Below are 26,811 nucleotides of genomic sequence, written 5' to 3'. Positions count from 1 at the left end.
AAAGACAAGAGGGACATAGATTTAAAGTTTTGGGCAAGAGATACAGGGAATATGTAAGGAAGAAGATGTTTACGCAGCAAGTGGTAATGTCCGGAACTTACTGCCCACAAGGATGGTGGAATTGGAGACAATGAACGATGTCAAGGGAAATTGGATGGGCACTTGAGGGAAATGAACTTACAGGGCTATGTGGATAGAGCAGGGGAATGGGACTGATTGGATTGCTCGACAGAGGGCCAGCATGGACTCAATGGGCTGATTGGCCTCCTTCTGTGCTGTAAGGACTAGATGGATGGATTTTCACTACTGTGGTGGGTAGCTTGAGTTGGGAAAATGCCCGACTCATCAGACCCACCTCAGTTTAAAGGGTTCCGTTACACCCAATTTTCGCTCTAGGTGGCAGGGGCGAGATTGAGTTGGGTCTGCAGACCCTGGAAGCAGGTCATAGACAGCCATGGGGGCTGGGGGGTGTGGGGGTGTGGAGGAAGATGAGTGCTGATGCAGGCTGGTTACAAGGCCTGCCTCGGTTCTCTGGGACTTTGTCCCAGTTGTTTTAAAATCTGTAAGGCCCCCCAGCCCTCACACCCCACAGCCTCTCGCCCTCACCCGCCCCTCATGTTCCTGCATGCCATGTCCATGCTATCTCGTACCTCTGGGCCACCTCATACCCCCAATGTCACTTCCATAGCCACTCACTCAATATCCACGATGGAAAGACCTCAAGAGCCATGTGGAGTAGTAAAAAACATTAAACTTCTGACAATCTAAGATAAATCTCACGCATGAACACTTGATACTGAACAAAACTCCCATTCATGAAACCCAGTCAAAGATCTTAAATCCCCTCAATCAGTTATAAAAACAAATTTCAATTCAGTAACCACATCAAATGCAGCTAATTATTTAATAACCTGTTTACCAAAATATGGACTCAGCACCCAGGCCCCCACCACCCGACCACTACCACTGACATAAGTGTGTGTTTTTTTTTGCTTTTGAAACTCAGCCAAGCATTCATAATGACCTAAGCTGTAGTAACAACCCTTTGGATTGTAATGTCTATTTTCTAACCTACACCAGATAGCCTGTCAATCAAGCACAGGTTTTTTTTTATTCTAACTGATGGCTTCGGCCTTTTTTATGTTTAAAGCTCTGGGGATTTAAAGACACTTGAGGCCATGACACTTAAACAGATCTTATCTGCCCTTCACAAGTGTTTACATCTACTCCATAAATTCGTGACTCCCTCACTGAGGTTAAAGGCCTTGGAAGAGTTAAATGGGCTCTGTTTGAACACAGCACTGATTTCAAATGGCCCTGTTGAGTTCAGATTGCCCACCTGTGTGATTCATGCCTGCCTCTTTGCCCCTGCTGGCAAAAATTAGATCTGTCAGAAATGGCGGGCAAGACTTCCAAATCTGGGTCCTGCCCGCCATTTTTAAAGGTCTCTGACTGGGCTCCGTGAAAACCCAGCTCTATGAGTCTAAATGAGTAGGAAATCCAGACGAGTTGCCAATGATCAAGGGATAAATCTTAGCCAGGGCGCTGGGCAGAACTTCTCAGCTTTCCATTGGTTCTTTTACATCCACCATGAGAGGGCAGGTCTACCGATTCACCCAAAAGAAACAGCACCTCTGACAATGAAGCACTACCTCAGCAGGCAAGTCAGCCAAAAGTATGTATGCAAGTATCTGGAGTGGGTCTTGAGCCCACAGTTTTCTGACTCAGAGGTGAGAGAGCCAGGGCTGACACCTCCTGGGGAAAGTGAAGCTTTGTGTCCTGATTGTTCTTGTCTCTTTTTACCTTTAGTTCTTCATGCTGCTGTTGGCCACGACGATGGTCGTTCCTGCAGGTTACTTTCTGCCTGTTTTTGTTTATGGTAAGCATGATTTCAATACACTTTCCCCCATGCGAACTATAAGCAGGCTCTAGCAGGTTCAACTAGATGTGGTAGTTTAGCCCAGCTCAAACAGTTAACCCTGATCACAGTAAATTACTCACTGGATTTAGGGCACAATACCCTCGTGTCAATCTGAAATCACAATGCTACAACAGGCTAAAACCACTGGTCAGATTTTTGTGCAATTATAGAATTTAAAGATGTCAAGTAAATTTTCCTAAAGTAAATTTTCTGATTGCTTTCTGAAGATATAGAGAAAGCTTAATTCTGTATCTAACACTGTGCTGTACCTGCCCTGGGAATGTTTGATGGGGACAGTGTAGAGGGAGCTTTACTCTATATCTAACCCCGTGCTGTACCTGTCCTGGGAGTGTTTGATGGGGACAGTGTAGAGGGAGCTTTACTCTATATCTAACCCCCGTGCTGTACTTGTCCTGGGAATGTTTGATGGGGACAGTATAGAGGGAGCTTGACTCTGTAGCTAACCCCCGTGCTGTACTTGTCCTGGGAGTGTTTGATGGGGACAGTGTAGCAGGAGCTTTACTCTGTATCTAACCCTGTGATGTACCTGCCCTGGGAGTGTTTGATGGGGATAGTGTAGAGGGAGCTTTACTCTGTATCTAACCCCGTGCTGTACCTGTCCTGGGAGTGTTTGATGGGGACAGTGTAGAGGGAGCTTTACTCTGTATCTAACCCCATGCTGTACCTGTCCTAGGTGTGTTTGATGGGGATAGTGTAGAGGGAGCTTTACTCTGTAATTAACCCCATGCTGTAGCTGCCCTCGGAGTGTTTGAATGGCTCAGATTTTCATTTAAGCAGCAAAGTTTCAAAAACTCTTTGCACAGGTGCTGGACTCGGACGGCTGTATGGAGAGATAATGGCCAAGATCTTTCCAGAAGGAATCATTTCGGAGGGAATTCACATCAAAATTACTCCTTCTGGATATGCATTGGCAGGTGACTGAGCACATTTTATTACATATTTTCCTCTGCCAAGCAGTAGGAGGAGCTATAACCTACTTCAGTGACCTTGGGCTGATGTCACAAATGATGAGTAATTCAAGAAGGGGAAGGGAGGTCATGAGTATCAGTGACACTGACACTCTTCCTCCTTCTCCATAAATATGAGCTCATCCAAAACTCCACCATCTGTACCCTAACTCGCACCAAGTCCCATTCACCCCTCTGCTCACTGACCTACCTCGGCTCCTGGACAAGCAATGCCTCCCTTTTAAAATCCTCATCCTCATTTTCCAATCCCTCCATGACCTTACCCACCCCCGCCCCCCACCCCACCCCACCCCACCCTCTATCTTTTAAACCTCCCCCATGCTCCCTACACCCCTCCGCCTCTCTATCCCTCTCTCTTCTCCTTTCAGATGGTCCTTAAAAGCTACTCTTTTGATCAAATGTTTGGTGGCCTATTCTAATATCTCCTTATGTAGCTTGGTGTCAGATTTTATTTGACCATCCCCCAGTAGGAACTTTTATTAGCTTAATAGTGTTTTATCTGTATATGATGTTGTTGCCACTGTTTTGAGGCCCACACAGACAGGACCTCACCTCAAACCTTCTCCTCTACTGTGTCAAGGTGGGGGAAAGAATTCCGCACCCTTCGGCTACCCAAAAGTGTTAGATAGCTGATGGCTAGTACAGTCACTGTGGGACACAGGGTTGTGGATCCTCAAGCACATAATTATGGCTGACTCTTCCAGTGCCGTACTGGAGGAGGTGCTGTCTTTCAGGTGGGGTGTTAACCAGAAGCCCCTCTCAGGCAGACATAGAAGATACCATGGCATGATTATGACCCTCTTTCCCAATCCCTCTTGCTGCAGCCCCCAAGACTATTTTTAATTCTTTCGGATGGGATATGGGCATTGATGGCAAGGCCCTTGAACTGAACTGAGTGGCTTGCTGGGCCAGTTCAGAGGGCAGTTAAGAAATCTCAGCCCTTATATGAAACATTGCTGTGCTGTGGGTCTAGAGTCACACGTAGGTCAGACCAGGTAAGGATGGCAGATTTCCTACCCTAAAGGACATGAGTGAACCAGATGGGGTTTTATGACAATCAATGATAGTTGTCATGGTCACCACCATTGAGACTAGTTTTATATTCCAGATTTATTGATCGAATTCAAATTCCAGCATATGCCATTTGAACCCGTATACCCAGAGCACTAGCCTGGGTCTCTGGGTTACTACTTAATTAACATTACCACTATGTCAGCAGCTCACATATTAGGGTAGGTCTTCAGTTTGCCATCAGCAGTTAAACTGGCTTTGTACATTGGACACCCATTATAGAAACCATCTTGATTATCTTCTGCAATAAAGTGAATGAAATTAATTGTCCATAACTTGTGACCTATCCCCACCATTATGATCTCAGTAGTGACCAGTAACTTTGTTTTGGGAATCGAAAAACCCTGGTGTTTACTTAAAGAATGAAGCCACACGATTCACTTTTTAAAACAAAATAATCTTACATGGATACTAACGACTATACTCTATCTTAAATGGTCAGTTGTGTTGAAGATATGAAAAGTACAATGAATACATTTACTTATATTCTAAACCGAACTTCTTAAACTCAAATTTCCTTTTCCACCCATTTGACTCATATCCCCCAAAACTCAAGTCAGATACTTAGCAGAAATTGGAAGATTAACCACTTGGTCTGAGTACTGTTTCAAAATTCATATAAGGGCTGAGATTTATTGACTGCTTCTCTTTCCTCCAGCAAGGTTGTTCCTTTGAATCTCCTCCAATCATTCAATGGTTGTAGACTCCCAGTTCAACACAAGCATTGCTAGTGCCTTAAGCATAGCCACCTCAGGTCAGAGTTCTCTTGGTTCTAATGTTCTTTAATTTTGGAGCCTTGTATCTAGAACTCTCTCTCTCTCTATCACTTCTCAGCTTGGCTATACCAGAAGTCCAACTCACTGTTAATAGAGTCCTTCAGTTATCAAGGGTTTTAAACCCTTTTAGCCAGCAAACAGAATTTCAACCAAATTCCGCTGGAAAGCAGTGTTCCCTGAATCCAGCCCATAATAAATTAAAACTAAACATGTTGAAACAGAACCACACCTAGGAATCTACTCCCCCTATAATTAACTTTTTGTTGACCCTTTTGCATTATTATTGTTTACTTCCCAGGCAGCTTGGTCACATGCTCAATTACTGAAAGCAAGCTGCTTTTTTTTTTACAAGAAATCATCTTCTAGAGAAACCTAGTTCTTAAAGGGCCACCACCCGAACATAAAATGTAGGAATGTTCCTAAAAGCACATGGGCCAACACACCACCAGGTGAAAATTTGAACATCTATCCCATCAGGTCAAAGTCCCTGAACCAAAGATGGAAAAAATCTGTTTGCCAGATTCCCAATGTCCTTCCAACTATTCCTTCAGAGCCAGAATTTTCAATATCTGATTGCCTTTAATCTCTGACAGCCACAAAACCCTTTAGAACCTTTTACCGTGTGCACAGTTCTGTGACCCCCACTTTCACAGCCTCATTACTGCCCCTCCCCTTTGACTTTCAGCAGCGTAGCAGTGTTAAAACTCCTATCAATGTGTATTAAATGTTGTAAATAGTTAGTTGGGTTCACAAAGTGACTCACTTACGCTTGCTAGAAGTTACATATGTTGATATGCAGGGACCTGTCCTCTGCAGACAAAAGGAACATGTCCGGGCATTGCACCTTTTTTGAATTAAACAAAAACATGGGGAACAATAGTTCCCTGGTGCTTTCTCCATGGCAACGTCTCGACTAATCAATCAGCTTGCCAACCAATCATCACCCTTTTCTCATGAAGTTTAAATTTTTGGTCCCTTTGAAATTTGGCATTCTTGCATCTGCCCTGATGAATGAAAGATGAAAAGATTCAACAACATGTCTCTGTTTTCAGCAATACTCAAGTGGGATAATTGTTCCACAGTTCATTAAAGAACATGTGAAAAGAGGGACTCGTGGGTTACCACAGGTCCAGTTTCCAGTCTCGAACGAGCCCCTCCCTTACCATGCTTGTACTCTCTCTCTCTCTCTCTCTCTTTCTCCGTAGGGGCTGCAGCCTATTCTGGGGCAGTCACCCACACCATCTCCACCGCGGTGCTGGTTTTTGAGCTGACGGGGCAAATGTCCCACATCCTGCCGGTCCTCATTGCTGTGTTGGTCGCCAATGTGATCAGCCAACGATCCCAGCCGTCCTTCTTCGACGGGATCGTCATTGTGAAGAAGCTGCCCTACCTGCCCAAGCTGACAGTGGGGAAAAGTGGGTAAGGGAAAGAATGAATGTACTGGGTCCATGCTTTTGAGTGTTCGTTATGCTGAGCTGGGGGCTCAGTGGGCAGCACTCTCACCTCAGAGTCAGACTCTTGAAGGGTTCAAGCCCCACCTGAGTGCATAATCTAGGCTGACACTCTAACATTGCTCTGTCAGAGGTGCCACCTTGTGGGTTAAACATTAAATCGAGACCCTCAGATGAACATGGCTGTTTTGGAAGAAGAGCTGGACAGTTACCTCCAGCTTCTCAACCAAGAAAACAAATGTTTATGCTTCAATTAGCATCACTAAAACACACGATCTGGTCATTATCACATTTCTGATTGTGGGAGTTTGCTGTTGGCTGCCACCTTTGCTACATTATAACAGCAACTAGATGCTTCAAAAATACTTCCTTGGCTGTAAAACAATTTGGGACTTCCTGAGGTTTTGAAAGACACTGTATAAATGCAGGTCTCTCAGGGGCAGTCTAGTGTCGGATTGGGTCGTGGGGGGGTGTGGTGCGCGTGTTCCTAGGGATCTCGCTACTGGCTGGAGTCATAGCTGGCACAAAGGGAGATGATGGTGACTGCTTGGAGGCCAATCAGCTCAGGCCATCACTGCAGGAGTTCCTCAGGGTGGTGTCCAAGGCCGATGCCTTCCTCAGCTGCTTCATCAATGACCTTCCCTCCACCATCATTGTCAGAAACGGGGATGTTCACTGATAATTGCATGATGTTCAGCACCATTCACAATTCATAGAGTCATTGTGGCACAGAAGGAGGCCATTTGGCCTATCAAGTCCATGTTGGCTCTCTGTAGAGCAACCCACTCAGTCCCATTGCCGCTCCCCTACTCTATCGTCGGAGCCCATCCAATTTATTTTTGAAATCGTCCATTGTGTCTGCTTTCCACCACCCTTGTGGGCAGCGAGTTCCAGGTCATCATCACTCACTGGATAAAAATATTCTTCCTCACATTCCCCTGGCAGCTCTTGCCCGAAATCTTAAATGTCCCCCAAGACCTTGTATCATCAGGTAATGGGAACAGCTTTTCTAAACCTGTCATCATCTTGTACACCTCTGTCAAATCTCCCCGCAACTTGCTTTGCTCCATGGAGAACAACCCTAGATTTTTCAGATGATGAAGTCCATGAGCCCATCCACAAGACGTGGACAACATCCAGCCTTGGGCTGATAAGTGACATATAACAATTGCACTACACAAGTGCCAGGCAATGACCATCTCCAACAAGAGAATGTCTAACCACCACCTCACCATGACTTCCCATAGCATCACCATCACCAAATTGCCACAATCAACATCCTGGGGAGGTAGTTGTTGGTCAGAAACTCGATTGTGCCAGCCACATAAACACCATCTAGAACTGACCCCTAAAGTATCTGTACCACCAAGAAGGCACAAGTCAGGAGTATGAAGGAATACTCTTCACCTGAGCCTGTGCATCTAAAGGCAAGTACACAAATATGTGTGTGCGTGTATGCGTGTGCACATGCGCGCATGCGTAGTGTCTACACCTGCCTGTAGATGATCAAAGAAGACATTCTCAGACTTGGTTGTGATGCACCTTACAGTCAAATAGCTGAACCCTGCTGATCTGAGTTGGTAAATGACCACTTGGCCGATGTATCGAAGGGTAGAACTGTAACACCATGAAAGCCAGTGCTTCGGGAGCAGAGCTGACAAAAGAAAGAGATCGCAAGTCAGGTCACAGTTTGTGGATGTCAGGATTCCCTGCTGATTGCCAGGCTTCTAATTCCAGCGCCCATGATATCTACGCGGAGGACTTTATGGTGACCGACCTGAAGTATCTGGCAAAGGATTTGAAATATAAAGACATCCGAAACCTGCTGAAGAACACAGAGCTGAAACAGTTTCCCCTGGTTGACTCAACAGGTACCTCTGTATAATTCTGTCTGTAAAGACAAGGTATTCTTTGTACAATGACTTCAGAGACATATCGAACGGATTCTGTCACAGTTGACAGAGTCCGTTGTGATAAAGTCAGTGTCTGAATATTGTGGCCTCAATGACAGTCAGAAAATTTCAAAAATGAGGTTATAGATTTAGGTTAGGCAAGGTTATTAAAGGTTTTGGAGCCAAGGTAGGCAAATGGAGTAAAAATACAGATCAGTAATAATCAGATTAAAGGGCAGAACAGTCTTGAAGGGTTTCCTCCTAATCCTAGCTGGGTATGGTGTCATTTAAGGCTGGGATAGACAAGATTTTTGGTCCCTCAGAGAAATAAGGGATATGGGGAATGGACAGGGAAGTGGAGTTGAAGGCCAAGATTAGCCATGATCGTTTTGAATAGTGGAGCAGGCTCGATGGGCCGAGTGGTCTACACCTGCTCCTATCTCTTCTGTTCTTGTGTCGGATAAGCTGGGTGCAGGGAAGGACATTGGAAGCATGAATAGTGCTGGCTGTGAAATATATCCAGAAGGTGGGAGAGTGAAGGCCTTGCCTGATAGGCATGGCTACTCATGTAGAATGGACAATGAACAGAGCTCAATGGTACGGCCCAGGTACGTTTGAAGATGGGATGTAGGAATTTTACTTGACACGAAGTGTTAGATAAACATACTCACATATTCATTCGATATAAAGTGGACACACTAATCTAATAGTGTCACATCACTGGCACCCCATCCACAAACATTCACCCCCTCCAGCACCGACGCACAGTGGCAGCAGCGTGTATCATCTACAAGATGCACTGCAGCAACTCATCAAGACCCCTTAGGCAGCACCTTCCAAACCCACGACCACTACCATCTAGAAGGACAAGGGCAGCAGATACATGGGAATATCACCACCTGGAAATTCCCCTCCAAGCCACTCACCATCCTGCCTTGGAAATATATCACCGTTCCTTCACTGACGCTGGGTCAAAATCCTGGAACTCCCTCCCTAACAGCACTGTGGGTGCACCTACACCACAGGGACTGTAGCGGTTCAAGAAGGTGGCTCACCACCTCCTTCTCAATGGGCAATTAGGGATGGGCAATAAATGCTGGCCTAGCCAGCGATGCCCACATCCCATAAATTAATCTTTAGAAATACAGCATGCTGAAGCCCCTTAGGGCCTATATAGTCTTGTTGAAGCCAGTCAAGATGTCATATTTAGGAAGGCTGAGGGGGTCTTTAAAATGGTTTAAAAGGTTTTGACTGAGTGGACACAGAGAGAATGTTTCTTCTTATGGGGGAGAGCATAACTAGAGGCCATCAATACAATATAGTCTCCAAGAAATCCAATAGGGAATTCAGGAGAAACTTCTTTATCCAGGGAATGGTAAGAACGTGGAATTCGCTACCACAGGGTGTGGTTGAGGTGAATATAGTATGGATGCAGTTAAGAGGAAGCTGGATAAATACATGAGGTAGAGAGGAATAGAAAGATATGGTGAAAGGGTGAGATGAAGAAGGGTCAGAGGAGGCTCATGTGGAGCATAAATACCAGCATAGACGAGATGAGCTGAATGTGCCATATAGCCTATTTATGTAATCCTATGTGATGGTAGCTACCCCTAAGGCAGCTCTAAATTACAAGGGAACTGTTCAACTGCCTCACACTTCAACCGCAATCAATCGGTTAACTTAACCTTTTCCCAGCAAGGGTGAGACATCAAAGAGCTTCCATGCTTGCAGAACACCACTCCAGCTGGGGCTGACATCTTCAAGAGTGTGTTATGATAATGGCAGGTGGTATATGCCAGGATGACCAAATCCGCAAGGGAAACTTGGCCACACTATCACAACAATTTTGCAATTTGTATTTATTACGAGAAGGCTGGTGTACTGAAGTCACAAGTAATGAGTCTACTACCAACTTTAGAGATTTTAAAGATTAAATTAAGACATTAACAAAAGAAGAACAAACTTAAACACACACAAGATTACAGTGACACAGTTATAACAGTTCCCAAAATTTCTACTTAACCAGAATCCTAACTACACACCCTCTTTAAGGCAACAGTCCAAATAGATTCCAAATTTATAAATCCAGCAATTTTAGCACAAGCACCCACTGGTCAATGGACTTCCAAAGGCTTTTAACACAACTTTGGTTACTGGAACAGCAAACTTCTGCAGGGTGGCTAGAGGCTTTTTTCCCAAGTCTGTTTCACATAGTCGCCTTTCAATCCCATTGTTTCCACTTGTCTTTGAAGTTACTTTTCACAGAATATAAAAACCTTTCATGTTCTCATCATGGCTAGCACTTTTGGAAAAAATCAATGCCTTATTAATCTTGCCAGTTGCAAACATTTTCCTTGTCCCTTTGAAAATCAAACACTCCTCTACTTATCTAAAAGATGCAAATTTCATTCACACCGTATCTGCTGGTCTCATCCTAGCTTTACTCATTTCCATTTCAAATACCTGTTTTACACCTCACTTCTCTGATAATTTAAATCTTGCAGTCTAACCATCTTTAGTTTAATTAAATTAACCCCACACATAGAATTATACACACACATACATAAGCCTGCTTTAAAATATCCCACAATAATATTAGGAAATTTATGATAGTTCCTTGACAAGTAGAGCATGTGAAAAGGATGGGAATGTAACCATAAAACCCCAAGCAAATCCTTAAAAGATATCACTGGGGCAGGGATGGAATTACAATTAATAAAAGATTGTCACAGACATCATGTAAAACTTCCTTTGGCCTTATAGAGTCCAAGGTTCTGCTGGGATCCATCAAACGTAAAAATCTCGCCAAACTCCTCGCAGAGCAACTGAGCCCAGAGAGGAGGCTGCGGTACATTCTGGAACAATCGAGGCAACCTACAGAGGCTTTATCAGATCATGAGGTGAGTAATGGAGGCTTGGGAGGGGGGTGGGGGGAGGGATGGAGAGGGTCTTGCTTTTTTTTTCCAAAATGAAAGGGGAAACCAGAATGACCATTGTCCCAGAAATGCCACTCCATTCATGGACTCACCATTGCATCGAAAGAGTCTCTGAGTCAAAGTATTGAGGGACCTGCACAGGGTGACGTTCCAATTGGATTGTTACAGAGAGTGCATGCCCTTCCAACAGGGATTCAACTCACTTATCTAAGCCCAGAGGGAAGAAGATGACAGGAATAACATTAAGGGCCCACCACCACCACCAAAATATATGTGGGTGTGTTGATGAGTTCCCCATTCAGGAACACCCAATCAAGTTAGAGCATTGGTGTTATCTGGAGTGGAGTAGGGATAACCCCAGGCCCCAGCTCCCATCATTAGGCCAACTCTTGGCAGTGCTTGGAGCACATGGGCAACGGTGAACATGATGTGATGATTAGGCTATCAGAAGACAAAGGCACTCATTGCCTATCCTAATGCTACCGCAATAGCGACTAACTATAAAAATATTTTGTTGGTTGGGGGGGTGGAGGGAGCGGGGGTGGCTGCGTGGGTTTGGTTAAAAAAATAAATAAACTTGTGAGGCAAAACAAATTCTGAGTTAAAGAAGGTGAAACGCCAAATTTATTTTATTGTTCATAAGCAGCTGGACATTTCATAAGTCTCGTTTAAAATATATCAAAATGTGCCTGTGGGTTTCAGAAGAGTATTTGTGTCGGTCATAGAGCTGTATCTAAAGCAACTCACGTTTATGCTAATGTTTTCTTTAATTCAGAATAACTCATGTTCCGATAGAATTGGTTCTGACGGTGAGTAACATACGTTTGTGTTTGTGTCGACATGCGTACCCGTGAACCCATTCTGTGTGCATGCATGTGTAGTTGTGTCCGCGGACTTGTGCGGACAAGTAATTTTGTATCTGCATCCGTATGTATAAGCAGTTTTTATTTTAGGTTATGTGCACGCTTTTGTGCCTGTGTGTATAGGTCTGTCTGTATTTGTGTATGTGCCTGCGTATGTACATTTACAGGGTAGCATAATGGTTACTAGACTAGTAATCCGGAGGCCTGGACCTAATAGGTGAGACTCGTGAGTTCAAACCCCCACCAGTGCGGTGGGGGAATTTAAATTCAGTTAGTTAATAAATCTGGAATTTTTTTAAAAAGCTGCCAGTAATGATGACCATGAGACTACAGGGTGAATGTGAAGACCCATCTGGTTCACTAATGCCCTTTAGGGAAAGAAACCTGACATTCCTACCTGCTTACCAAACCCGCAGCAATATGTTTGCCGACTAAAATGGCCTAGAAACCACTCAATTATATTCAAGAAGGCAGCTCATCACCACCTTCGCAAGGGCAATTAGGAATGGGCAATAAATGCTGGCCTTGCCAATGATAGCTACATCCCATGAATGAATAAAATGAGTATATCTGTGTGCAAATGTGTGCACATTTTTTTACAAATTAAGAGCGGGGTAGGCCACTCGGCCCCTTGAGCCTGCTCCGCCATTCAATAAGATCACGGCTGATCTGAATGTAACCTCAACACCACATTCCTGCCTACTCCCGATAACCTTTCACCCCCTTGTTAATAAAGAATCTATCTAGCTCTGCCTTAAAAATATTTAAAGACTCTGCTTCGACTGCCTTTTGAGGAAGAGAGTTCCAAAGACTCACAACTCTCTGAGAGAAAAAAATTCTCCTCAACTCTGTCGTATATGAGCGACCTCTTATTTTTAAACTGTGACCCCCTCGTTCTTGATTCGCCCACAAGAGGAAACATCCTCTCCACATCCACCCTGTCAAAGCCCCTCAGGATCTTATATGTTTCAATGAAGTCACCTCTTAGTTTTCTAAGTTCCAGTGGACACAAGCCTAGCCTGTCCAGCCTTTCCTCATAAGACAACCCGCCCATTCCTGGTATTAGTCTAGTAAACCGTTTTATTTGTTCATGGGATGTGGGCATTGCTGGCTAGGCCAGCATTTATTGCCCATCCCTAAATGCGTTGGCATTTAGTGGTGTCTGCTCACTCCCATGTCTACCTGTTCCTGCTCTCTGATGGTGCTCTATCACCTATATGTTTCCCTATAATATCTTTATTTTTCAAATATTGTAAAAGTCATTTCGGATTCTACTTCCCTTCCTCAATGTCCCTGGTCAAACATTCATGTCCTAACGACCCTCTGTGTAGAAAGTTCTTCCTAAGTCTCCCTTGCCTCACCTGGTGGTGGTCTTAATGCCCTGTGTATGCCAGACTGGGGAGATAATTTCTCTCTATTTATGGTCCAGCACTTTCCATGTTTGTTGAATCTGAGTGAAACCTAATTTTCATGTGGGTGGGGGGGGTAGGCGGTGAGAGGAAGTGCGGAGAGGAGTATATGGGTCAGAAGCTTAAAAAAAACCCTTTTTCCTCCTGTCAGTGATTCCACAAGTTCTTTTGATTGTAAATAGTAGTTAAATCTCTTATTTAAAGACTAACAGGTACCTCCAAAACATTTGTAATGGAATGAGTGTCCTTATTGCGACTGTAGCTCAGTAAATTCCCATCCCAGGCCATTTTAGCCTTCCCATACCATTCCTCTTATTTCATTCCCACCCCATCCTCTACCTTCTTCCCAACCCCATTCCAACCCCTCAGGTGCTGTTCCAACCCAGCCCCCACCACCTTTCCCATGCCACCCTCCAACTTTGCTGTTGGAGTGCCCTTACATTCCCCTGTTTTCTTTTCTCCATCAACCCTGCCCTCATCCACCCTGCCACCACTGCCAACCCCACTACCAACTGTTGGCAATCCCAGGTGCGTCACACTGTCAACATTCTGGGGGTTACCATTGACTAGAAACTGAACTGAACCAGATATATAAATATTGTGTCTACAAGAGCAGGTCAGAGGCTGGGAACCCAGTGACGAGTAACTCACCTCCTGACACCCCAGAGCCTGTCCACCATCTACAAGCCACAAGTCAGGAGTGTGATGGAATACTCCCCACTTGCCTGGATGAGTGCAGCTCCCACAACACTCAAGCCCATCATTTCTGCGCCGGCTCTCTGACGGAGCAGTTCACCTCGTGCCATTCCTCCACCTTCTCCCTGTAACCCTGCACATTCTTCCTTTTCAGATAATAATCCAACTCCCTCTTGAATGCCTCGATTGAACCTGCCTCCACCACACTCTCAGGCAGTGCGTTCCAATCCTAACCACTCGTTGTGTAAAAAGGTTTCTCCTCGTCTCTCCATTGCTTCTTTTGCCAATTACCTTAAATCTGTGCTCTCTCGTTCTCAATCCTTCCATCAATGGGAACAGTTTCTCCCTATCTACTCTGTCCAGACCCTTCATGATTTTGAACACCTTGATCAAATCTCCTCTCAACCTTCGCTTCTCCAAGGAAAACAGTCCCAACTTCTCCAGTCTATCCATGTTACTAAAGTTCCTCATCCCTGGAACCATTCTTGTGAATTTTTTCTGCACTCTCTCTAATGCCTTCACATCCTTCCTAAAGCGTGGTGCCCAGAACTGGACACAATACTCCAGTTGAGGAGAAACCAGTGTTTTATACAAGTTTAACATAACCTCCTTGCTCTTCTAGTCTATGCCCCTATTAGTAAAACCCAGGATGCTGTATGCTTTATTAACCGCGCTCTCAACCTGTCCTTCCACCTTCAATGACTTATGCACATGTACATCCAGGTCCCTCTGCTCCTGCACCCCCTTTAGAATTGTACCCTTTCTTCCTACCAAAATAAATCACTTCACACTTCTCGGTATTAAATTTCATCTGCCACTTGCCGCTCCACTCCACCCACCTGTCTGCATCCTTTTGAAATTCTACACTCTCCTCCTCACAGATCACAACACTAGATTCATGGTCCAGGTAATGTAGAGCCAAGTCTGTAGGACACTAACCTGGGCACATCACATCCCACTTAGCAAGTTCTTCATCGCTGCCTGTTCCGCTGTAGAAACTGGTCACAATTGCCCCTGTTCCCAGGACTTTGTAATAGAAACACAGGGTCAGGAGGAGGCCATTCAACCCCTCAAGCCTGTTCTGCCATGCAATTAGCTCATGGCTGATCTGTATTTTAACTCCACTTACCTACTTTGCTTCCATACCCCTTTTAATAACCGTTTCAATTGACCCCCAGTATCCACATGCTTGGAGGGGGGAGAGAATTCGAGATTCCCACCCCCACTTTGTGTGAAGAGACATCACCCCTGAATGGCCTAGCTTGAATTTTAAGTTCTGCTCCCTTGCTCTGGACTTCCTCAAAGGGAGGAAATAATTTCTCTCTCTCCCTAGCCTGTAAAATCCTTTAATCATCCTTTAACACCTCAATTAGATTACCCATTAATCTTCTACACTGGAGGGAATACAAGCCTAGTCTGTGCAACCTGTCCTCATAACTTAACCCCTTTCGCCCAAATATCATTCTGGGGACTGCCTTTGGGGTTTGAATGCTCCCCTTGTGCCTTGGAGACCAGAACTGAAACACAGTACGAAGTGCCTCTCACCTCTTGTTCTTGGGATTTTATTTCAGACTCCCGCCCTCCTGAAACCCAACAGTTCCACAGAGAAGACAACATCTATATTGAAAATGAAGAGGTAGGGCCCCAGATACTTCTCCCGTGTTGATGAAAGCGTGCACTTTATCACCAACTCATTCCCGCTAAACCTTCTCAGTGGACAGAGAGTCTAGGTCGCTAGGGGAGTGACTTTCTGCGACTGTTATTGCCTTGCCCTTGCCCCTGAGAGCTGGTGGCCCCTCAGTAAAGTCGAATGCAGACCTTCTGCTGATTGGCTATCCAGGCTCGATCGGGTCATAAGGATGGGACAGCCTCTGAGGGAGACGAGGAGGGAACCTGGAGGACGAGTCGCCACCACCCCCCTCCCCCGAGGTCTCCCCGCCCCCCCCCCCCCCCCCCTGCCCTCTGAGGAGGCTGGTTACACCTTGACGTTGCTGAGAGATGGAACTAGCTTGCCCATTCTCCCTCTGAGCTGGGACACTTTATAAGAGGTGGAAAGGAACAAAGTGCAAAAAATACAAGGGAGAGGAGGGAGAGAAAAAACTTTCTCATGTGGTGTCTTTTCTCCTTGACAGGCCAAGGTGGTTCAAGAAAGTCGCCCATCAAAATCAAACAAGCAGAAGCGATTTCGTTGTTACACCCTGGTAATGACGGCCGATGTTAATTAAACTTGCCGATCCGACTGCAGTTCAGGAAGGAAGGAGTTTTAATTTCCGTCTGATGGGACATTTCATTTTCTGGGAGGAGAAAAGGCAGGGAGGTTGGGGAGGAGCATCACCCATTGAATTATGGACAAAGTGGGAGCTGGTAGAGAATTTTTGCACTGCCCGTTGATACCTAGGCTGGAGCCAGCGGAGTTTGACAGGGTTGGGGCATGGCACAAGGGTTTAGTAAAGATATGCCACTGTGACCATCACACAAGCACCAGGCAATGACCATCTCCAAGAAGAGAGAATCTAACCATCTTGACATTCAATGGCATTACCATCACTGACTCCTCCTCTGTGAACATCCTGGGGGCTACCAGTGACCAGAAACTGAACTGGACCAGCCATATAAATACTGTGGCCACAAGAGCAGGTCAGACGCTGGGGTTTCTGCAGTGAGTAACTCACCTCCTGACTCCCCAAAGCCTGTCCACCATTTACAAGGCACAAGTCAGGAGTGTGATGGAATACTCCCCACTTGCCTGGATGAGTGCAGCTCTCGCAACACCTAAAAAGCCTGACAACATCCCAGGACAAAGCAGCCCGCTTGATTGGCACCCCATCCACAAATATTCACTCCCTCCACCACTGGCACACAGTGTCAGCAGTGTGTACCAGCTACAAGGTGCATTGCAGGAACTCGACAAAGCTCCTTCAACAGCACTTTCCAAATCTGCAACCTGTACCACCAGAAGGACAAGGGCAGCAGACACATGGGAACACCACCATCTGCAAATTCCTCTCCAAGTCATATACCTTGCTGACCTGGAACTACATCGGCCGTTCCTTCACTGTTGCTAGGTCAAAATCCTGGAACAACCTCTCTAACAGCACTGTGGGTGTACCTACACCACATGGACTGCAGCAGTTCAAGAAGGTGGCTCACCACCACCTTCTCGAGGGCAATTTGGCATGGGCAATAAATGCTGGCCCAGCCAGTGAACCCCACGTCCCATGAAAGAATTTTTAAAAAAATCTAAGGAGGTCCCCAGGGTGACCAGTTGGCCATAAGGAAAATAGGGGATTCTGTTTTGGTTCCATCAATGTGTCTGACCAAATCAAGCAAAGCAGGGGTGAGGAATGCTGCACATCATCCCAAACCTCACATTCAATGAATAAAAGATACTCATTGTCCCAATAAACATTCTTGATTTGACTTCTGTTCCAGGATGGAGAGGAAGTCTTTGACACGATGACCACATGGGAGGTAATGGTGTTTCTTATCTGTTTTAAAGAAAGAACTAGCTTTTATGTACCTTTCATGTCTTCAGAACATCCCAAAGCACTTCACAGCCTATTCATTTTTTGTCGTTGGGGCTAATTTGACAGCTATTGACAGATATAGCAAGATCTCACAAAGATTGAATGCGATAAATGACCAGCTAATTTGTCTTTTGGGCGGTGTTGGTTGAGGGAGGAATATTGGCCAAGACAGTGGGCGAACTCTCCTGCTCTTCTTCCAGTTGAGCCAAAGGGATCCTTTATGTCCACACGACCAGACCGGCAGGGCCACAGTTCAAGGACTCCTGGAAAGGGGGTGGTTCCAACAATGCAGCACTCCCCCAGTCCAGCAGTGGAATGGCAGTCAGGATGTGTGTGCTCAAGCCCAGGGATTAGATTTGAACCCACGGCCTCCAGAGGACACAGAGTGACCAAGCCAAGGCTGACACTCAACAGAAGTCGCCAGAAGTCGTACAGAGAGGCACTGAACCAATGTCAGCCCCACCAGCACCTTAGCGTCCTGCAACAACAGGATGTAGAATTAGACCCAGGCCTCTGATCCATGTGGAAATCTGTCAGTGTGTGTTACCAGTCACCAAATACTGTGAATTGACATTGGGAGAGATTCTGTTTGCACAGCATGCAGCAGACACTGTCCACAAAAGGACACTCTTCATTCAGCTAAACTAAAGAGAAATTATGCATAGGTGAATGAGAGCTGAAGCTGAGGGACTCCCAAGGACATCACTGGAAACTAACAACGCACAACTTGGTTTTATTTTTTCATGGGATATGGGTGTTGCCCATCCCTAATTGCCCTTGAACTGAGTGACTTGCTCAGCCATATCAGAGGGCGCTTAGAGTCCACCACATTGCTGTGGGTCTGGAGTCACATGTAGGCCAGACCAGGTGAGGATGGCAGATTTCCTTTCCTAAAGGGCATTAGTGAAACAGATGCGTTTTTACGACATCGATGGTAGTTGTCATGGTCGCCATTACTGAGACTAGCTTTATATTCCAGATTTATTGATTGAATTTAAATTCTACCAGCTGCTGTGGTGGGATTTGAACCCATGTCTCCAAAGCATTAGTCTGGGCCTCTGGATTACTAGTCCATTGACGTTAACACTACACACTGTCTTACCCTCGAGAAGACAGCAGGCCCATCCATCTCTGTCCTACCCTTGAGAAGTTGGTAAAGTTAACGACAGCTGGGTGGGAAGACCCTCTCATGGCCTTGGAGCCTGCATTGACAATCTGCCCAATCCAATCTCCCACCTCAGGTGTGTCACAGGAACAGGAGGAGGCCATTCAGCCCCTCAAGCTCATTCCGCCATTCAATTAGATCATAGTTGGTCGGTATCTTAGATTCTTTTACCCACCTTGGTTCCATAAGCCTTAACCCCCTTACTCAACAAAAATCTATCAATCTCAGTTTTAACATTAACCCAATGCTGTAACTGCCCTGGGAGTGTTTGATGGGGACAGTGTAGAGGGAGCTTTACTCTGTATCTAACCCTGTGCTGTACCTGTCCTGGGAGTGTTTGATGGGGACAGTGTAGAGGGAGCTTTACACTGTATCTAACCCGTGCTGTACCTGCCCGGGGAGTGTTTGATGGGGACAGTGTAGAGGTGCCTTTACTCTAAACTGCATCTAAACTGGGGGTTGTGTAAAATGGGAACGGTTCCAACCTTCAGCATTGACACTGATGAAACTAAAATTCACACAAATAATGCTTTTTGAAAATTGCTCCAGCTGGTGCAGTGAGGCATAATCACCCTGTCCCTACAGTGCAGATTGGAGACTCCAAAGGTTTTATTTATTTCTTTATTTTTCTTGCTGCAGGTTGAGGATTGGGAGTATGCTCAGCTTCAGCAGGTGCTTAACCTGGACGAGTGTGTGATTGACCCAGCCCCATTCAGACTAGTGGAAAAGGAAACACTGTATGAGGTAAAGCTTTCAGCCTTGTCCTAACAGAGGCATTGAACCGTCTACTGCTCATCCGATGTTATGGTCCCCTGCCTGGCTGAGTAAGCAGGATCCCTGCGAAAAGTGGAACTGAGTCAACCTAGTCCCAGCTTAGATTCTCAGCTCGTATTGAATATCGGGTTGCCAACTCCAGTTAGCCACATTCCCGGAGGTATCGTCATGTGATCCACCCATGCCCAACTGCCCCCACCCCCCCTGCCACTCTCCCACCATTGGTCGCCCAACACATCCATCCTCAGAGTGCACAGCCTTCCCACTGCCAATTGGGAAATGAACAGATTTCCCATTGGATGAATTTTCACTGCTAGCCAAGCAGCCCTTTCCTCCCGCGTCCAATATCGTTCTATGTAATAACTTAAAACATTCAACGGAGGTGGTGTAGTGGTATTATCACTGGACTCGTACTCCAGATACCCAGGGTGATGCTCTGGGCACCCGGGTTCAAATGTCACCACAGCAGGTAGTGAAATTTGAATTCAATAAAAAATCTGGAATTGAAAATCTAATGATGTCCACGAAACCATTGCCGATTGCTGTAAAAACCCATCTGGTTCACTAATGTCCTTTAGGGAAGGAAATCTGCTGTCCTTACCTGGTCTGGCCTACATGTGACTCCAGACCCACAGCAATGTGGTTGACTCTTAAATGTCCTCCTTCTGGAGGAGGAGGCTCCACAAATGTCCCCATCCTCAATAATGGGGCAGCCCAGCCCATCAGTGCAAAAGATAAGGCTGAAGCATTTGCTACAATCTTCAGCCAGAAGTGCTGAGTGGATGATCCATCTTCGCCTCCTCCGGAGGTCCCCAGCATCACAGATGCCAGTCTTCAGCCAATTCGATTCACTCCACGTGATATCAAGAAACAGCTGAAGGCACTAGATACTGCAGAGGCTATGGGCCCTGACAATATTCCGGCAATAGTACTGAAGTCTTGTGCTCCAGAACTTGCTGCACCCCTAGCCAAGCTGTTCCAGTACAGCTACAACACTGGCATCTACCCGGTTATGTGGAAGATTGTATGGTATGTCCTATACACAAAAAGCAAGACAAGTCCAACCCATCAGTCTACTCTCCATCATCAGTAAAGTAATGGAAGGCCTCATCAACATTGCTATCAAGCGGCACTTGCTTAGTGATAACTTGCTCACTGACACCCAGTTTGGGTTTTGCCAGGGCCACTCAGCTCCTGACGTCATTACAGCCTTGGGTTCAAACATGGACAAAAGAGCTGAACTCCTGAGGTGAAGTGAGAGTGACTGCTCTTGACAACAAGGTTGCATTTGACCAAGTGTGGCATTAAGGAGCCCTAGCAAAACTGGAGTCAATGGGAATCAGGGGGAAAACTCTCCACTGGTTGGAGTCATACCTAGCAGAAAGGAAGATGGTTGTGGTTGTTGGAGGTCAGTCATCTCAGCTCCAGGACATCACTGCAGGAGTTCCTCAGGGTAGTGTCCTCAGCCCAGCCATCTTCAGCTGCTTCATCAATGACTTTCCTTCCATCAGAAGTGGGGATGTTCACTGATGATTGCACAATGTTCAGCAGCATTCACGACTCCTCAAATACTGAAGCAGTCCATGTCCAAATGCAGCAAGACCTGGACAATATGCAGGCTTGGGCTGACAAGTGGCAAGTGACATTCATGCCACACAAGTGCCAGTCAACGACCATCTCCAACAAGAGAGAATATAACCATCGCTCCTTGACATTCAATGGTATTACCATCACTGAATCCCCCATTATCAACATCCTGGGGGTTACCATTGACCAGAAACTGAACTGGACTAGCCATATAAATACTGTGGCTACAAGAGCAGGTCAGAGGCTAGGAATCCTGTGAGAAGTAACTGACCTCCTGACTCCCCAAAGCCTGTCCACCATCTACAAAGCACAAGTCAGGAGTGTGATGGAACAAACCCCACTTGTCTGGATGAGTGCAGCTCCCACAACATTCAAGGAGCTCGACACCGTCCAGGACAAAGCAGCCCCGCTTGATTGGCACCCCATCCACAAACATTCACTCCCTCCACTACCAATGCACAGTAGCAGCAGTGTGTACCATCTACAAGATGCACTGCAGACACTCACCAAGGCTCCTTAGACAGCATCTTCCAAACCCGCTCTCTCCTCCATTTCAACTCCTAAGACAACCCTCGCATCCCCAGGATCAACACCATTGGCCGAAACATCTCAGTGTTTGCCAACTAGATGTGGTCCTGTGGGCTGTCAGCTCCTCCACAAGTGGCCAGGAGTCTGGGAGACTGACCGCAAACCATCGAATAGGCTTTTAAATCACTTCATGGGTTCCTGGCCTGCCTGCACCTTTTGTGCACCTGAATGAGTTTGTGTTTTACATTGAGTGGCGTGAGAGGTTGCGGCCCCTGGGCTACTGTTTTGAAGGGGGCTGGTCCTCAGTGTTTGGCTCCACTTCAGTCGCACTTCAGCTCCTGATCTATAGCCGCTCGGTGTGGAGGTGAGGGGGAATGGGAAGGTTGGACATGGGTGGTTAAGTCGGAGGGACTCCCTAGTGAGTCTGTTCTCAGGCCTGGTCAAAGTGGCCCTCTACGTGGTAAAGCAGGTAGTTCTGGCTGCCCGTCTCTCTTCCTTGCTCTGGTCACGCCACAGAAGTGCCCATTGGTGCACTTGATCCGCGACATGTGGGTTTTAATCAGTGAGGGAATCAAGGGTTATGGACTGCAGCGGTTCAAGAAGGTAGCTCACCACCATCTTCTCAAGGGCAACTAGGGATGGGCAATAAATGCTGGCCCAGCCAGCGAAGCCCACATCCCGTGGATGAATAAAAAAAAAGAAAAGGCAGGAAAGTGGAGTCGAAGATTATCAGGGAGAGGTCGAGCTGATTATCAGAACAGCCATGATCTCATTGAATGGTGGAGCAGACCCGATGGGCCGAATGGCCTACTTCTGCTCCTACATCTTCTGGTCTTGTGGTGCACCGCAGAGATTCAGTAGCTAGGGAAAATTATATTGCTCGAGTGATATATTTCCTTTGTTTCTGTTTTTTTTTAAATAAGAAGGTGGGGGGCACTCTTTCTTTGGTGCTTTTCATTTCCTGAGACTGGGTCAACCTCGGTACATCCTTATCATTTTAATTAATAGGGGGAACAGCATCTCCAGTGACGCAGCAGCTATTTGTAGGTAGCTTGCCCAACTCGTGTGCATTGGCTGACCGGTGCTCTCTCACCTGTCGTATATTGTCAGACCTGAGCATTTAGTTATACTGCCCTCTCTGTTGGGGAGGTCCTGAACGTGGCTGCTTACAGTTGAGCCCATGTACGAGTCTTTCTCAGTCGAGGACAGAACATCACTGTGATTGGTGGAAGAAGGTGATGGGTGTGCGGCTGTCAGGATACATCACACATTAACCTACGGGGACAACAGCTTGCATTTATATAGCGCCTTTAATGGAGTAAGAACATCCTCAGGGCGCCTCACAAGAGCGTTAACAGGCAAAAATCAAACACCCAGCCACGGAGAGATGCTGGGACAGATGACCAAAAGAATTTGGCTTTAAGGAGCATCTTAAAGGAGGAGAGGGAGAGGCAGAGAGGTTTAGAGAGGGAATTCCAGAGCTAAGGGCTCCAGGCAGCTGAAGGCACGGCCGCCAGTGGTGGACCGATGGGTATCAGGGGATGCTCAGGAGGCCGGCGCAGAGATCGCAGAGGGTTTTGGGGTTGGAGTAGGTTACGGAGGTAGGAACATGGAGGGGTTTGAAAACAAGGATGAGAATTTTAAAATTGAGGTGTTGCCAGACCAGGAGCCAATGTCAGTAAGGGAAGGGGTGATGGGTGAACGGGAGTTAGGACCTGGCAGCAGAGGTTTGGATGAGTTGAAGCAGATGTCGGGTGGAAGGTGGGAGACGGGCCAGGAGAGCATTGGAATAGTCCCAGGGGCAGCCAGCCAAGTCTCAATTCATGTCATGACCAGACTCTGAATAAGCCCCACTCGTCTTAAAAATAAATAAAAATAAAAGCACTTCTTTAATTACAGTGCTACGACCTCTTCAATCTCCTTGGACTGCGGATTGCCTACGTGACCTCCACAGGAAGACTTGTTGGTGTAGTTGCTCTGAAAGAGGTATGGGAATGCTGCAGTTTGTGCCCTGCATCGGCCAGTGACTTTGCCAGAGGTGCCGCTTCAAACCGTACAGGTTAAAGAAAGAGGAGGACTCTGCATTTATCTAGCGCCTAACACAAAGCACTTTACAGCCAGTGAAGTACTTCTGAAGCGGTCACTGCTGCAATGTAGGAAACTCGGCAGGCAACTTGCGCACAGCAAGATCCCACAGACCCGATCATCCATGACCGATGCTGGCTGAGAAATAAACAGGTGGCCGCCCCTTTGCTGTTCTTTGAAATAGCGGCCATGGGTCTTCTTACAACCACTTGACAGGGCAGACGGGGACGATTTAACATCTCGTCTGAAAGACGGCACCTCCGACAGTGCAGCACTCCCCTCAGTACTGGCACTGGGAGAGTCAGCCTGGGTTTTGTACTCAAGGCTCTGGAGTGGGACTCAAACCCACAGGCTTCTGACTCAAGGGTGAGTGTGCAGGCCACTGAGCTACAACAGAGACCTGCAATCACATAAAATGCTGTCCTTTTCGTCAAATCCCTCCTGAGTGTAAAGGTGCGAAGTCAGAATTGTTTCTGAGGGGAGCCTGAAATGATGAAGAAAGACTACTAAAGGATATCTAATGTGGACAATGCTTGGCATTTTAGGGTTGGTACTAAGTCAATTCTACTGAACAGATTAGAGAGAGCTTTACTCTGTACTTACACCAGTTCAGTGAATGTATGCTTAAGGGCTCGTGGGAGTACGGTGGGGGGGCAGGGGTCTTGATTAGGATGAAAACTCACACAAAAACTTTCAAGGGAAGCAAAGCTGGAGCTGGATGTAACTGTGACGTTGCGGCCAGTTTAAATTATATGCCACAAAAGTGACCACTCCCCGGACTGCACTGTTGCCCTCCGCCAGCACACTGCGGGCGGGGACTCACCTGTGGGGTGGTGCATTTAGGCATCTCTGCCACACTGCCTGGGGTCACTACATCCTGTACCTGACCAAATCAAACAATCAATGTCAGTCCTGGAAGCTACTTCAGCGTAATAGTACCAGACTATGACTTCAGAGTACAGGAGGCGTGAGCTGAGAAAAGTCAAATGGCCTTTGAATGATTTTCTCTCCATGTCCCTATATGTCATAGTTAACAAATCCACTGAACTAAATCACCCTGTCTGTTGTGTGACATGTAATTTGTCTACATTTAGGTACATCAGCTTAAAATACTGTCACTCCAATGACAGATCCATACCCACCAGTACTGTACCCCAGTGTTATAGTGACAGATCTGTCCCCACCAGTACTGTACCCCAGTATTGTACAGTGACAGACCTGTCCCCACCAGTACTGTACCTGTATTATACAGTGACAGACCTGTCCCCACCAGTATTGTACCCCAGTGTTATACAGTGACAGACCTGTCCCTACCAGTACTATACCCCAGTGTTATACAGTGACAGACCTGTCCCCACCAGTACTGTACCCCAGTGTTCTACAGTGACAGACCTGTCCCCACCAGTACTGTACCCCAGTGTTATACAGTGACAGACCTGCCCCCACCAGCACTGTACCCCAGTGTTCTACAGTGACAGACCTGTCCCCACCAGTACTGTACCCCAGTGTTCTACAGTGACAGACCTGTCCCCACCAGCACTGTACCCCAGTGTTCTACAGTGACAGACCTGTCCCCACCAGTACTGTACCTGTATTATACAGCGACAGACCTGTCCCCACCAGTATTGTACCCCAGTGTTATACAGTGACAGACCTGTCCCCACCAGTATTGTACCCCAGTGTTATACAGTGACAGTCCTGTCCCCATCAGAACTGTAGCCCAGTGTTATACAGTGACAGACCTGTCCCCACCAGTACGTATCCCAGTGTTATACAGTGACAGACCTGTCCCCACCAGTACTGTATCTCAGTGTTCTACAGCGACAGACCTGTCCCCACCAGCACTGTACCCCAGTGTTCTACAGTGACAGACCTGTCCCCACCAGTACTGTACCTGTATTATACAGCGACAGACCTGTCCCCACCAGTATTGTACCCCAGTGTTATACAGTGACAGACCTGTCCCCACCAGTATCGTACCCCAGTGTTATACAGTGACAGTCCTGTCCCCATCAGAACTGTAGCCCAGTGTTATACAGTGACAGACCTGTCCCCACCAGTACATATCCCAGTGTTATACAGTGACAGACCTGTCCCCACCAGTACTGTATCCCAGTGTTATACAGTGACAGACCTGTCCCCACCAGTACTGTAGCCCAGTGTTATACAGTGATAGACCTGTCCCCACCAGTACAGTACCTAGTTTTATACAATGACAGATCTGTCACCACCATTACTGTACCACAGTGTTTTTCCAATTATAGTTGAATAGCCTTTCTCCAAATACAGCCCAAACTTGTTCACGTTTCACCCAGCCACCATTATATGCTCTGAATCCCTGCCCCTGGCAGCGCTACTACTTGCTCTGACTGCCTTCTATTTCCTCTGCAGCTGAAGGCAGCGGTTGAGAGTTGTGTGAAGGGAACCTCCACCCGAAGGAGTCCGGCAAAGGAGGAAGACCTGCCTCAGAACATCACTCTGATCCAGAACGACGGTGCCAAGGACAACTGAGGGGAGGGGGGAGGAATGCAGATATTATCGGATACTGGAATCTCCCTCACAGCCCGGCCTTTGTCTGTACACTGCTGGAGCGTCACTGCACCCTCTCATTGACTGGAGCAACCGTCAAAAAGCCAGAGATAACCACGTTGTAATGGATCTGCAGCTCAGCTTTGGATAGCTTCATTCTCCTGCGCTCTTGATCCAAACCGTTTGCCTTCTGTCTCTTCTCTTCCAGTTGGACAATTCCACCCTCCCCCAATCCCCCCTCCCCCCGAACTCTCCGTTCCTCCATCTCAGGCCTTTGGAGTACCCTCCCTTCCCTTTACTCCACACCTGACAGCAGTGCCTTGAGCCCTCCGAGTCTGTGTGCTAAGTGCCTGCAAGTGTTTTTTTTCTCTCCGTTAGAGATGCTAGTGAGATGCAAGTTGTTGTTGTAGTGCCTGCTATTCTTAGTTCCTCCACACGGTGGCAGCCTTACCTCCAGAAACAGTGCCACAAGCATCAGTCCCTGTCAGTTCCTGCATGTTTCTCCAGGTCTAGCCTGTTGCACAAAGTACAGCTAAAAGACATAACATTTGAATTCACTGGGAATCAGGGGGAAAGCTCTCCACTGGTTGGAGTCATGCCTAGCAGAAAAGA

At 46.7% G+C, this 26,811-nt stretch overlaps 1 protein-coding gene across 1 annotated transcript in view; it reads left to right on the top strand.

Annotated features, from left to right (window-relative positions):
* The window catches only part of LOC144674364 (chloride channel protein 1-like), a gene marked incomplete at its 5' end in the record, with an annotated part of 39,976 nt that extends 13,795 nt beyond the window's left edge, over positions 1 to 26,181 (top strand). The window contains 12 exons of the mRNA XM_078535754.1: positions 1,810 to 1,879; positions 2,746 to 2,856; positions 5,963 to 6,176; positions 7,946 to 8,079; positions 10,864 to 11,000; positions 11,812 to 11,845; positions 15,576 to 15,640; positions 16,137 to 16,205; positions 17,437 to 17,475; positions 19,336 to 19,440; positions 23,485 to 23,571; positions 26,062 to 26,181. Of these exons, the coding sequence (XP_078391880.1) occupies positions 1,810 to 1,879; positions 2,746 to 2,856; positions 5,963 to 6,176; positions 7,946 to 8,079; positions 10,864 to 11,000; positions 11,812 to 11,845; positions 15,576 to 15,640; positions 16,137 to 16,205; positions 17,437 to 17,475; positions 19,336 to 19,440; positions 23,485 to 23,571; positions 26,062 to 26,181 (1,185 nt within the window). The remainder of the gene's footprint in view (positions 1 to 1,809; positions 1,880 to 2,745; positions 2,857 to 5,962; positions 6,177 to 7,945; positions 8,080 to 10,863; positions 11,001 to 11,811; positions 11,846 to 15,575; positions 15,641 to 16,136; positions 16,206 to 17,436; positions 17,476 to 19,335; positions 19,441 to 23,484; positions 23,572 to 26,061) is intronic.
* Positions 26,182 to 26,811: the final 630 nt, after the last annotated feature.

Source organism: Cetorhinus maximus, unplaced genomic scaffold (assembly GCF_964194155.1).
Source record: "Cetorhinus maximus unplaced genomic scaffold, sCetMax3.hap1.1 HAP1_SCAFFOLD_636, whole genome shotgun sequence".
Classification (NCBI taxonomy): Eukaryota; Metazoa; Chordata; class Chondrichthyes; order Lamniformes; family Cetorhinidae; genus Cetorhinus; species Cetorhinus maximus.
Note: the sequence above shows the minus strand (reverse complement) of the source record. Positions and strands in the feature narration are given on the sequence as shown.